At 39.8% G+C, this 14663-nt stretch overlaps 1 protein-coding gene across 4 annotated transcripts in view; it reads right to left on the minus strand.

Moving 5' to 3' along the window:
• Nucleotides 1–946: 946 nt before the first annotated feature.
• Nucleotides 947–14663, minus strand: part of LOC143298324 (tyrosine-protein phosphatase 10D-like) — a 120351-nt gene continuing 106634 nt past the window's right edge. For all 4 annotated transcript variants that reach the window (XM_076611167.1, XM_076611166.1, XM_076611165.1 and 1 more), the window contains one exon: nt 947–11318. In XM_076611167.1, coding sequence (XP_076467282.1) covers nt 11284–11318 — 35 coding nt within the window. In that variant the 3' untranslated portion in view covers nt 947–11283. The remainder of the gene's footprint in view (nt 11319–14663) is intronic.

Genomic DNA, 14663 nt, shown 5'->3' on the forward strand with positions numbered 1-14663 from the left:
TGTTTTCACTTTACAGATCAATGACAGATCAGATTATTTGCCACCACAGATTCCTGATTAGGATCTTCGGGTAATCCCGTCAGATCTTTTCCCTATTTCATTCCGAGTCATTTTCTGTTTTTCGCGCTTTTATTACTTATGGGATGGATTTCAATTGTCGCCCGGCAGTGGATGCATGATAGCACACAGTGATGTTAAAGTGTTGAGGTTTTGCTTGTGAGTGTTAAGTGTATCGTTCATAACAGAGCGCTGGAGAATTCCGCGGCCATCTTGGATCTTGCGAATGCGCATCAAACTTTTACTCGAAATCGTGAGCAATGCCAAATAGGCGATCGACACAGACAAAAGCAGCAAACACGTGTTGTCCTCCATTTCTTCAGTAGATTGCCTCCATTGCTACAACCAAACTATATACAATAAAGGGCCATCGCATGCACAATTCAAAAACAAAATTTTAAAAGTCGAAAAAAAGAAGTGTGCTGTTTCGCACTGACGTTCTGCCTCTCTCGATCGCCGCCTTTGCTGCTCGCTGTTTCGGAGAGCCAATCAACTTGGAGCACCATCTGGCACCAAAGATGGATCATCGTACGAGTTTCCCCCGAGTTCGATCCCCGGCGCATCTGGTGGTTAGAGGTGGAGATTTTTCAGATATACCAGATCAACATGTGTGCAGACCTGCTCGTATCCCATTCCCTTCTGGTGTATACGCACGTTAAAGATCCTGTAATCCATGTCAGCTTTATGGAAACGAACATACCCAGCAAGCACACGCTGGAAAACGGGGTATGGCTGCCAACTTGGTAAATAAACAAAACGGTCATACACGCAAAATCTTACATGTTTGTGTATGTGTGTGCGTTCATGAACACACGCTCTCCCTTATTTTACTCTGCCACTCTCACACCTTCCCAAACACCCACGCTCAAAACACTGCCACAAAATCCTGGTAGGTGAGAAAACGTTTAATATTGGCATAAGAATAATAATAATAAAAACAGTGTTCGGAATAACAATACCACGATATACTTTTCATTTGATTACAGCCTCCCTACAGGACACTGACAATGTCTGCACTGGCGCAGGGTGAAGAGATGGTCTGATTGCATTCAGTCCACGGCTGACGGCTGTCTGGGTGACCCTGGTTATCACAGAAGGCATCTGGCCCTGTGCTGTGTCCCCCCACCAACCCCACCCCACCTCATCCCCTCCACACACCCGCACCCTTCAAATGATATGATATGTATGGAGATTCACTGCGCACACGGCGGAGACTGAATCCAGCCGTGAGTGAATTGTAACCTTCCCAAACATGCATAGATGAGTGAGGAATTTCGACACAGTGTGCAGCAGGTACACACACACACACACACACACAGTCAAATTGTGGTGGCGATTTTTGTTGTTGTTGATGTTGTTTGTTAAACCATGCACAACCTCTTGTTCCTTTATCGTTGTAACAAGAACTTTGATTTTTAACGTTGAAAAAAACAAAACAAAAAACCCAACATCATCTGTATATATCACTGTGACAGGAACTTTGATTTTTAACGTTGAAAAAACAACAAAAAAACCAACATCATCTGTATATATAAATGTGACAAGAACTTGAAAAAAATAATCACCTTCTGTCTGATGTTTCTGCCAAGTCTTACTAATTAATATTTCTGTCAAGTCTTACTAATCAATCATGTTTCTGCCAAGTCTTACTAATTAATATTTCTGTCAAGTCTTACTAATCAATCATGTTTCTGCCAAGTCTTACTAATTAATCAGTTTGGCGATTCATCACAGCTGTGTGTTAGCCTGGAGTGGAAAAGGCTGCTACACCAAATGGTTGGCACAGGGACATTCCCCTCCCAAACATGCATAGATAAGCAAGGAGTTTTAACACAGTGTGCAGGAGCACACACACACACACACACACACACACACACACACACACTGACTAAAACTGTACTGGAATTTTCCTTTTTAAGTCAAGCCATACAAAACTCACTGTCTGTTTATCATTGTGGATTTTTTTTTTTATATATATATATATCTTTAAACATGTAAAAACCATCTGAGCACGGCCTGGGAATGCTGAAGAAGACGAACTATGTAAATAAATCAATGAATCTGTGCAAAGTTTCTGCATTGTTAATAACCAACCACTTTCCTGCTGAATCAAGGAAAATTAATATTCTTCTTTTTTTTCTTTTTTTTTTTTTCTCTTCATATTCATGGACTCAGATCAATGTCTCCCAAAACGTGAATAATTCTGAAGTAAAATTGTTGTGACCTTTTATCACTTAGACTCTGGGGAATATACATTATGTAGACCAAGCCATGTATTAGTCTTTTTTTTTTTCCACTCAGAACAAACTCACTCAAAACACACAATGGAAACACTTGCTCAAATCAATCTGAATCACACAACCCCACTCTTTCCCCAATTTCTCTGTAATGTTGTGTTTTTGTTTTTGTTTTTAAATGACTGAATTAAAAAAGGTTTGATTTTCAGAAAGTTTCAACCAACTGAATGGAATAAAATCTGAGCAATGCACACTGTTGGACAAAAATAAGCACACTTAACATTTCAATAGGAAAATAAATCACATAAAACAAATGCATATACCCTGATTTAATTGCAACTGCAAAAATCAAAATCAAACACCAACTCAAAATACATTCAGTAGATATATTCCCTAAATATTGACAGTCACCGCTTCAAATACACTTGAATATGCAAGAGAAAGTTCCCAGTCAAAGGTTTGTAATACTCATCCAAAATTATTGCTACTGTTGCTTTACACCAGTCCACAAAGGAATTAGCAGGACAATCTTGCAAACCATTCTCAAATATTGGGATAAAAATACTGCAGGCTCAGATCCCACATGAAACCCGATACCCTTTAAGCCCACCATAAAAATCATGAATTTTATTTATTATTATTATCATTATTATTTTAAATCATAACTCGAAGTCATGGCTTAAGCATGGCTTAAACATTTTCAGTCCATTTCTCTTCTACTTTTTTTTTTTTTTTTTTTTTTTTTTTGGGGGGGGGGGGGGAGGGGGTATTAACCGAAAGACAAACATTTGGCAGAAATTGCCATTAAGTTATTCATTACCTTGTTCTGAGGCCTTTGAAAAAAAAATGCGAGATTCCCCTGTGAGATTTTTACTTCCAGACTGGCTGAGGCTGATTACTTGTACAACTTTTTTTTCTTATTTTATCAATACGCAACAAAAAACAACATGATGCTGCATACTATCTCCAAGACCTTGGACACATTTTTAGAACAATACTGCAAATGTCGTAATTTATTAACAAAGTACTTATCAGACGTAGTATTACAATTTTGTTGTTGTTGTTGAAAGACAAAGTTATACACACAGATGACTACAGCAGTCAATCTGAATTAATTTTATATATATTATAAATAAAAAAATTTAAAAAAAGGGAGTTACATTTCAAAATATTTCTCTTTTTTAATTTTTTATTATAAATATGAAGAATATGAAAATGTAAAATCAGAATAAGGCAAGACTGTGTGCTGGACAGAGAGGTACCAAGACATAACACACACACCAAAAGCATGTCAGAAAAAAAAATACACCCAAATGTACCAAATACTCACAAAACAAAACGCAAACTGAAGCACACCAAGATGTGTAAACACACAAACCAAACTGATATTTATGTAAACCAGACAAACGCAAACAAAAGTGGATACACACCATCTGCAGCAACAACAACAACAACAAAGTACACAAATCCAACACACCATTCCAATGCAGAATAATGCCCAGTCTGGAAGTCAGACTAGCAAGAACAAGACAAAAAGCACGCCTCTCTCCCCAACACTGTTCACCACTGGATTCCATTTCACTTTCACCAGTAACCTGACTGTTTGTGACCATATTTCTTTAAAAAATTAAATTTAAAATATGACTGAAAAATTAAATATTAAAATATGATTTTTTTTTTTAATGCGTTAAGACATAGACAAAAAAAAGAACGAACACCATCCATCCAACCACATGTACACATATACTGTCCATCCCAGCCAGATCTCTATGTCAATGATCCATCTACATGGACACTGCATGGATACTAAGTCCATCCCAGCCAGATCTCTATGTCAATGATCCATCTACATGGACATTGCATGGATACTAAGTCCATCCCTGCCAGATCTCTATGTCAATGATCCATCTACGTGGACATTGCATGGATACTAAGTCCATCCCAGCCAGATCTCTATGTCAATGATCCATCTACGTGGACATTGCATGGATACTAAGTCCATCCCAGCCAGATCTCTATGTCAATGATCCATCTACGTGGACATTGCATGACAGCATCACATATGACCATCCTGAAAGAGCACGTGACATGCTAACTTGTCTGTGTTTCCATAATCCACAAAATGCAGTCATGGATTACAGGATCTTTAAACATGCATATTTGATCACTTGCTTGTGTATTCATATGAAAGTGATTTATTAAAAAAATAAAAAAATAAAAAAAAAACACCTCCACCCTTAACCCACCAAGCACTGTTAGTGGAATCGAACCCAGGGCCCTGAGGTTGAATATCCAATGTTCTAACCATACGGCTGCTGCACTCGCTGGATCCGTGGGCAAAATCTACATTTCAACAATCTATTTTCACAACTTCACTGGGAATGCTTGCTGCTCAGCTGTTCCAAACCCAAACCACTGCAAACCCTTCCCAACATACACCACCTGGAACACTGGTTTCATAAAAATTTGACCTATCCTTCTCCATCCAAGAAAGTCACAAACATCACCAAATATGAAACTCATTAACAAAAAAAAGTGTTAAGTACATCAGCAGAACATCTAACAAACAGAAAGACAGAAACATCTTCAACAAAAGGAAAACGTTAGCACAAGTCACAAAGTGTGAGATATTTAAAACTGCATGTTTTCCTTTTAACCACCTCTTGGTTCAACACACCTGATCACAGATTCCTTCAACACTGTACACTTTACTCAAGCAGATAAACCAGCTAAGCACTTCTGCTGAGCATCCTCTTTGCTCATCACTTTAGCAGGGAAAAACAATTACCTTGCCTTGTGGAGCAACATGATTATCCTTAAAGTAGACATCGGAAAACACCTCGCACGATGCTGCTGATCAGAATAACCAATCCAGGACAATGAAATGACAGCACACACACACACACACACACACACACACACACACACACACACACAGAGGCAGCTACAAGCAGTGAAAAGGCCACATTTTAGTCCAGACACTTGGGGTTTAAACTTTCAACCTTTGAACCTTTACCAATGAAGCCTCAAAGTTTGCTGTTCAAGGGACACATATATAGCAGTTAATAACACTGAAATATACATGAAAGAAAAGAGAAAAAAAAAAATCTTTGGAAAAAATGAAACAGTATTGTCCAAAATGGCTTTACACTAATGAGTAATCTATCCCCCCCCACCCACTCCCATCCCAAAATTCACAGAATTACGTTGCCAAATTCCACTTTTATAGAATTCTGAGTAACAGGATTTTTTTTTTTTTAAGTCACATTAAGGCGTAGAAAAACAAAAACTTGCATACAATTCCATTCAGCAAAATACAAAACACTATGATGGTACATCCCAAATTCAAGCCAATCATTTCCCAAGCCACTTACACTGGCTCAACATATAAACCCTTCCCTTCAAAAAAAGGCACAAATACCCCCATTTCATGATGGGAAATGTGAAGCAAATGCTAAATAACGTGATGAAAATATGAAACAAAAAGAACAACAAAACTAACACAGAAAGTACCAAACACCAAGAACAAGTGTGTGCAGTGCTGTGGGAAGTCTTCTTCTTCTTCTGCGTTCACTCGTATGCACACGAGTGGGCTTTACGTGTATGACCGTTTTTACCCCGCCATGTAGGCAGCCATACTCCGTTTTCCGGGGTGTGTTCTTGTTTCCATAACCCACCGAACGCTGACATGGATTACAGGATCTTTAACGTGCGTATTTGATCTTCTGCTTGCATATACACACGAAGGGGGTTCAGGCACTAGCAGGTCTGCACATATGTTGACTTGGGAGATCGTAAAAATCTCCACCCTTTACCCACCAGGCGCCATCACCGTGATTCGAACCCGGGACCCTCAGATTGACAGTCCAACGCTTTAACCACTCGGCTATTGCGCCCGTCACTGTGGGAAGTCAAACAATTACGATGTAATAATTAATTGCAATGTTTTTAAAAGCGAATATGTGAAATGCTTTTATTTGAGAACACATGTTTATTACTCTTGTTTAATCAAGTTATCCGCGTGTGTGGGGTGGGGGGGGGGGGGGGGGTGCGGGTGTGTGCTGAATATCTGGTTGTGGTTTTCCGCAATTCATCTTTATTCTTGTCTTATCTGTCTATTATAATCAATGTGCAGTATAGTAGGCTATGTTTATAATTATATTCAAATAATGTTTCTTAATTCTTTCTGTTTTTACATTAAGAATACTAGTTATTACCTGCAGTGTGTGGATCTATGTATGAAACAATGTATGTGATATTTTTTTACATTTGTATCTTCGTAATATTTGTTGGGGCTGTTGTTGGCTTTTACAGTTATGGTCCCCATGTTGTTTACTTGTCTATGTTGTGATAATGCACCTGACCAAATTTCTCCAGTTGGAGATAATAAAGTTATTCTTATCTTACCTTATTCATCCACAGGCCACTCAACATTCACTAAATCAAATCAGACTGACTAAACAGACACAACCACAGGCCAATAATATACTCATAAACAACATCATTCATTGTGCGTTCATGTGCTCAAACTATGAGTTGCTGAGCAGGGAAGGTCAAAGGTCAACATGGAACAACGGAACACCAACCTTCAGACCAGGTTCAAACCGAAGGTCACAAACAGAATGAACATTTTACCTTTCCACCTAGCTTTAATCTTTCTCCACGAGATTGAACTGTTTCAAAGAACAGAAAAGATGAGAATGGCAAAATAAAAGTATCAGCATGTTCAAAAACAAAACGGTAACCAACAGAGCAGGTGGGGTGTCTCCAGTCATCAGCCTTCAGCTGTACGAAGCCTTCATCCTTGGCCACATCGTGGGCTCTGTCACAGTAGTCTGGGCTGTAGTGGGCTCCGTCACATTAATCTGGGCTGTAGTGGGCTCCGTCACATTAATCTGGGCTGTGTAATGTATTGCAGGCTCCACTTTCTCAAAGCCCAGCCATACTCAGTTTCCATATTTGAATCTCATCTAAATAACATGAAAGATCCAGTAACAACAAGGCCTTGGTTATACTCAACCTACATTAAACAAAACACTGCCATGCATGTGGTACATATTTGTATGTGTTGTGTTTGACCCCAAACTCCCCTGTTTTACACCCAAGTGTCACCAGAGATGTCACCCTTCAGTGTCAACAGGGTAACAGACAACTTCTCACATCAATTCTGTACACAACAGTATATGACAATCTTTGTGCACTGTAATAAGCAGCGTTGCCATAAGTCTCTAAAATAAGTACCCTGTTTTGTAGCTTTGTACTTTCTTTCTCTTCTCTTAACCCAGGGATGAAGGGAACATACATAGGAATCTGGGAACAAGGGGAAGTAATGGTTCATAGAAAAACAGGAATGAAAGAGTTAACAGTGAGACTTGGATCTGGATCCATGGAGTTCCACAGTATAGCTACTTCACACACACTTACAAACTTTTAGCTTAACTCTCTCCATACGAACGGTGAAAGAGATGATGTTAACAGCGTCTCACCCCAATTACCACCATCAAAATATTGCAAGCGGAAGGCTCTTATACTGAAGAGGTGAATGTTGACAAAGAATACCACAATTCTGATGACAGAAGCTAAAGGTTGGGTCATTCAGACACCCACTGGACATCCGAGGGGTCTATGTAGAGGAGAAGAGAGGACTGGCTGTACTGAGTGAGTTAAAACCTGTCCGGTGTGTCGGATTTATGCATTGGTTAGGCATCTGCTTTTTTTTTTTTCCTTCTTTTCTTTTAATGCAGATGTGGTGTGGTGTTTCTGGATCAGTCCCCACTCTTTGACACCACCTTGAAACTGAAACTGACAGACACCACCGACGTCTTCTGATGAAACAAACAATTGTGTTGTGGGTAAAGAATGAATTCCACTTTGCTTCAGTTTCAAAGAGGTGTCAGAGCTTGCAGGCAGATCCATATACGCTACACAACATCTGCCGTAAGAAAGAAATTTTTAAAAAGGAGCGGATGCCTGACCTTCACACTGATCAGGCCTTGACAGCCTGTCTTTGGTTTTGCATATGAACCGGCCGTCCAGGCAAGGCTGTGACCAGAAGAAAATCTGTGAGCAGAGAGTCCCACTCTGACTCTTGCCAAGTCTTCCCCGACTTCCCCTCTTCCACAGAAACCTGTCAGCTGACGTGTCTCCACACCAAGTACATCAATCTGGTCTCTGTAAAATGGCTAAAACATTTTGGTTTCTACGAAAAACCACAGTTCACTGTTTTCTGCTACTGTTGTCACGGAAAATCACACTACTGAACAGAATGACAAACCATAGAACATGCACCTATACAAACAAACAAATTCTGTGATGAAAAAGACAACAATATAAGATTGTGTAGATCATCATATTGCTGCCATACCATCCTAACACACTGAAACGATGTGAAATTCTCTTCTCTGCTGATTAACTCTTTTGCCACCAAGTTTCTGTGTGAAAAGCTCTCCCCAGCACCAAATATTTTAGCACTCACTGCTCTCAGTCACATGATTCAGTTCTTGTCACACAACACAGTGGACTTGTTGGCATCAAATTCCCTCAAGGGGGGAATGTTAGTCGATTTCCTGCTGCACAGGAAAGTTGGCTGCAGCTGTTAAGCTTTGTTACAATGTGAAAAACAGTCCCTTGGAACGTGACTCCTCGATGTCAACTAAAGTCGCCTGTGGTAATGACTGTCCAGTCAACTTAAGTCGCTGATGGCAGTGAATGAGTTAACAACCCTCCATTCCAACAATGTTAAAAAAACTAAAACACAAACATACAAAAAAACATCATCCCTTCACCACTGATCACACTGCTGATGGAAGAAAACATCATAGTGGAGGCACTCTTTGAGGAACCTTCACACAATCAGTAATCATCACAGAATATTCCCTGAAAAAACAAACCTGTTATGACCACACTCACCCAGTTTGGGGCAATCCATCATCAGTATAAAACATGCAAATACATCAAACATGTTCAAGCATCCAACCAGGACCACTTTTAACCACACAAATGTGTAACACTAACATTCAACCAGATTAACATTAATACAAACTTGTTTCTAATTAAGTACATATTGCTGGAACGACTCATGTGAGTTTCGAAAGAATCTGCAAGCTTCATGAAGCATTATTGCAAATTCCTGCTGACTTGCAGAAAAAATGAATGTTAGATATAAATAACACAAGTACAAAATGGAATGTTATTTTTAAAAAAACCAACACAGACATGTGAACAAATAGATGCATATCACCTAGACACTTCAACAAACCATTTCACCTGTACACCACAATGCCTTAAAACAATCCTCCTCCCTTAAAAAAAAAAAAAAAGTAAAGGGGAAACCAAACAGAAAGCAGGCAAATGCTGCTGACAGGCCACTCACGGGCAGACCACGGCAGCACTGTTGTGTGAGGAATGGCAGAACATCCAACAGACCCATGATCACCACATCAGATTCCGCCAGATCAGGAAACCCCATACATGCTCAGTGCCCTGACCTTGCATGCTGGGGGAACCGCAGGCATTACAGGTACACAACTCCAGCTTCTGCCAACAAATCTGTCCACGCTTACCTCCCTTACCCAGAACTGGTATTTTTGCCCAGTGTTAACTCTCTGCATACAAACGGCGAAAGAGATGACGTTAACAGCGTTTCACCCCAATTACCATCATCAAAATATTGCAAGCGGAAGGCTCTTATACTGAAGAGGTGAATGTTGACAAAAATACCACAATTCTGACGACGGAAGCTAAAGGTTGGGCCATTCAGACACCCACTGGACATCTGAGGGGTCTGTGTAGAGGAGAAGAGAGGACTGGCCGTACTGAGTGAGTTAATTCACCTGCTGTCTCATCTCTTATCACTCAGCCTGTTGCCCCCCACACCCCACCCCTTTCCTCCATCCACAATCCTCTCTCCTCCAACACCCCACATTTCATAATCATATTCCCACAAGCACCTTGTGTGGAAATCAGCAGCGGAAAGAGAGCGGAGAAGTCACCATGCAATGTCTGATTGTGCGTGGGTTTTGTACACGGTGACATCCCATCACTGCTTTGCGTCTTTCACTGCGAGACTGAACAGCAAGACCACTTCAAGACAATCCTGCAAGCACCCAAGTTGTGCGTGTGGTCAATTTGATTTTAGCGAGTTGCATCCTTTGAACATTTTCATCCAACAACATTTGCAAAATGAAATAAATGAATTCAAGATCTGAGAAATCTAAGATCCGTGAAATGAGACAATTGAAAATATTGAAACCAAACAACCTGAACACACGTCGACAACACCTCCGATCCCATCTTTGAAAGTCGTCATTTATTTCATGCAGTAGTTTTCACAACTACCTAATGATCAACTAAAACAGGACTTGATAATTTAAAATTGTTGGCTTTGGGGATTGTTGTAATTGTTTTTTTTTCTGCAGATATCTGCCATTGGTCCACAACAGTCTTTTTTTTTCTCTCTCTTTCCTTCACACCTCTACTCAATGGAGTATTATTTAGTTCCATGATTAATCATACATTTGATTTGTTCGTTCATTTATTAAGTAAAGTTCACAATGTGACCCAAAATACTGAACTCTACATCCAGCACCCTGACTGCTTCTTCAGAACAAAAAGCCAAATCATCAATAAACAAATAAATAAATTTGAATAAAAATACACATTAATTAAAACTGGTAAATAAAAATGTAAAAAAATCACTAGATCAAATGAGTAAAAAAAAGAAAATTAAAAAAACTGCATAAAAAACAATAGGTCAAATACAGGGGGGGTGGGGGGGGGATGCATAGAAGCATAGAAAAACAGCAACACTCAATCAAATAAATAAAAATCAAAACTGCATAAAAAAAAATGATGCGGAACACAAGAGTCCAAATGCCTGTGGTTGCCGGTGTTTTCCATGTGCGTCAGCAGACGGGCGAAGTGACAGAAGACGTCCTCACTATAACTCACGTGTCGGTCGTTTGGCCACAAGGAGAACGCCCCTCGCTGCTTAGGAGGGCACCTCAACGTTGATCCCTTCATCGTCTGGAGAAAAAACAAAAGAGAAGAGACATACTGATATCCTGAAGATGACACTGTCCACACATCTTTTGTGCATTATCATATCTCACTATCAACCCTGGAATAAAATCAATGTCGAAAGAAACAATGGCAGCCACAGCCTTTGATTCTGATGGATGTGGCACAGATCTTGTGAACAATCCTCAAGCACAGGAGTATGTATCAGTATCAGTAGCTCAAGGAGGCGTCACTGCGTTCGGACAAATCCATATACGCTACACCACATCTGCCAAGCAGATGCCTGACCAGCAGCGTAACCCAACGTGCTTAGTCAGGCCTTGAGAAAAAAATAAAATAAAATAAAATAAATAAATAAATTAAATTAAATTAAATAAAACAAAATGAGTATGTAACAACAGACAATGTGAGTATGATCTGTGGAGATCTTTCTCATTGATAAAAACAGTGAGAAAACACACATCTGTCAATGAAACTTCTGTGGAGATCTTTCTCATTAAAAAAAAAAACAGTGAGCAAACACACGCTTGTCAATAAGACTTCTGTGGAGATCTTTCTCATCAATAAAAACAATAAGAAAACACACAACTATCAGTAAAACATCTATGGAGATCTTTCTCATTAACAAAAACAGTTACCAAAACAAATAGAAAACACACACCTGTCTATAAAACTTCTGTGAAGATCTTTCTTATCCATAAAACAATGAAGAAACACACACCAGTCAATAAAAACTTTTAAAAGCAAAACCATAATAAATAAGCAATGGAAACATTTCTGATTATTACTTTTTTTTCCTTTCTTTCTTTTTCTTTTTTTTTTTTTTTTTTATTTTTTTAAGAATATACACACAAGAATAAACCGAAACCATATTAAATGCATTCTTAAGTGACTCAACATCTTCATAATATCCAAAAGAAAGTATATGGACATTATTCTATATATAAGAAACATACAATTATACTATAACATTTATATTCAAAACAAAAACAAAAAATAAAAAAACAAAATATTGAACACATCCATTTTTCAAAAATCTTTTTCTTTTTTTTTTTTTTTTTTTTTTTTAAGGAAAACAGACCGAAACGTCTCCCTCTCTGTCTCTCATTACACACACACATACATGTATACAGACATATACAGACACACACACACACACACACGTCCCAAGCCTTGTGCAACACAAAAAAGAGAACAGTCCTTCAGGCTCTGTAACCATCACAGAACTACACTGATGATCAAAACAAGAGGAAAAAAAGGGCAAGTGTTTATATATGTATATACATAAAGGTTGACAGCTATTCCTCACATCATCTTCTTCAACATGTTCTGTTGTTAGTCGTTTATAAAATGCCGCTACTACATGTAGATTATACATTCTGCCACAAAGGCTGTTTTTCATACATAAACAGTGAGTGCTAAGCACTCGGTAAAAATGAAAACACTTATCAGCATATATATTCAGAAATACTTAGGGACAATGATATTCATAAATACTTAGGACACTGAAAATTTGAAATCATGCTTTATTTAGGGGAAACTTCTTATCTGAACAATAATAGAAGCCCAAAGCGTGTTTCCTGGAACAGAAGGTTTCCTCAGCTGCAAAAGTACCGAACCTTACAGTACTATACTGTAATATAAACATTCCTGTGTAGTTATGTTTCCAATGACTCTGCTTTGGTCCTCAATTGTTATCAATAAACAAGACGATGTGAACACTGTCCATTTCCCTTCAGTTATAAATCCACTCACTCATGGTACAAGGTTCCATGAATGAGTCTTAATCATCACCAAAACAACCTGTTCCAATGACAACCCATGCGGAGAAGCTGACAGCTGACACCTGCAGCTTCCTGAGAATGATACACAAGACATGACTCAAGAAGACTACAAGAAGTTGGAGAATGGAAAACTATCATTTTCAGCTCTGAAACAGATCATTTCTAAGCAGAAGCAAGAAGCTGAGAACAGGAGAAAATCGATAATAAAGGAAAAGCACATTGCAAAGGCAGAGATGAGTATGACAGACGGCTGGAAAAAATAATATATATGCACTGAAAAGGAGCAGACTTTTATACAGTAGGGAGTGAAATGACTAGGCAGTCGTGAATAAGAAAGGGAGGTTCGAACGGCCTCCATATGAAACGGAAACTTCCAGCACTGGGCGTAGCCCTGTTCTGGTTTCAGATTCTGAGCAGAGAGGAGTGTAAGCATGCACACGAGTCCATGCTTTTTGTGCGTGCATGTGCGCATGTGTGGATGAGGGTGTGGATGTGGGTGTGCGTGTGTGCGCATGCATACAGTGGGCATGTGCATGCACTGTGTGTAACAGGGAAGGCGATTTGTGGGTGTTCAAAAATAGAGAACCAAGAGTTATCTTAACAAGACATATTCCTGAAAACAGCCACTGTTGAAGAAATTTTGAAACATCCTGCAGACATTCTAAATTACAAGTACACACACACACAACACAGTTATTTACGCAGTTGTATGCACTCAGCCGTGCGTGCGCACATGCACACAGTTACTACATACACAGTCGCACATGCACGCACACACATACATACTTCCACATAGACATATTTGGTTGCTCACACACACACACACACACACACACACACACAGACATACTTACACACACACACACGCACACACACAGATGTAGGTACATGAAGGAAGCTAGCAGGAAGCTAGCAGAACAGCTCCACAGTGCCACAAGCAAGGTTCCCGCTGTGTGCAGCAAGAGGCATAGCAATGCACGTCACCTTGCGCCCCACAGACGTCGTCATTCTGCTCTTCCATCCTCCACTCCACCCCATTCCCTAACCCCCCCACTCTCCCCCCGCCCCCCACCCCCTTCCTTCCCTTGCCTCCTTCTCATCCATTCAGGCCTCTACTTGTGCTGCAGTGCACATGCACATTTTTGTGACACGCTGAAAAACCAAACAAATACATACGCACACATGCTGGGTTTCTCCAAGTGCTCAATCATGGGTTTGGCAGTTACATGCTGTCCCATACAGTCCTCACGGATACATGTGCATCAAAGAACTCTCTCTCTCTCCTCCCTTCTCCTCTCCACCTCTCTCTTTCTCATCTCACACACACAGTGACACTTGACCTTCACCAAGAGCCTCATGGGAAGGTGAGAATGACGGAGCTCCATGAGATATGTCAGTCAGTCCAGTCTCTTTAAAAGTCAATCCCAGTTGGCCGGTATAAAACACAACACATTCTGCGTCTGATGTCCTGGACATCTAAGACCTCGACAAATATCAAGGCCAATAAGGCAAACCTTTTTTCAGTGACACATGCACACACGCACGCACACACACACACACACACACA

Source organism: Babylonia areolata, chromosome 23 (assembly GCF_041734735.1).
Source record: "Babylonia areolata isolate BAREFJ2019XMU chromosome 23, ASM4173473v1, whole genome shotgun sequence".
NCBI lineage: Eukaryota > Metazoa > Mollusca > Gastropoda > Neogastropoda > Buccinidae > Babylonia > Babylonia areolata.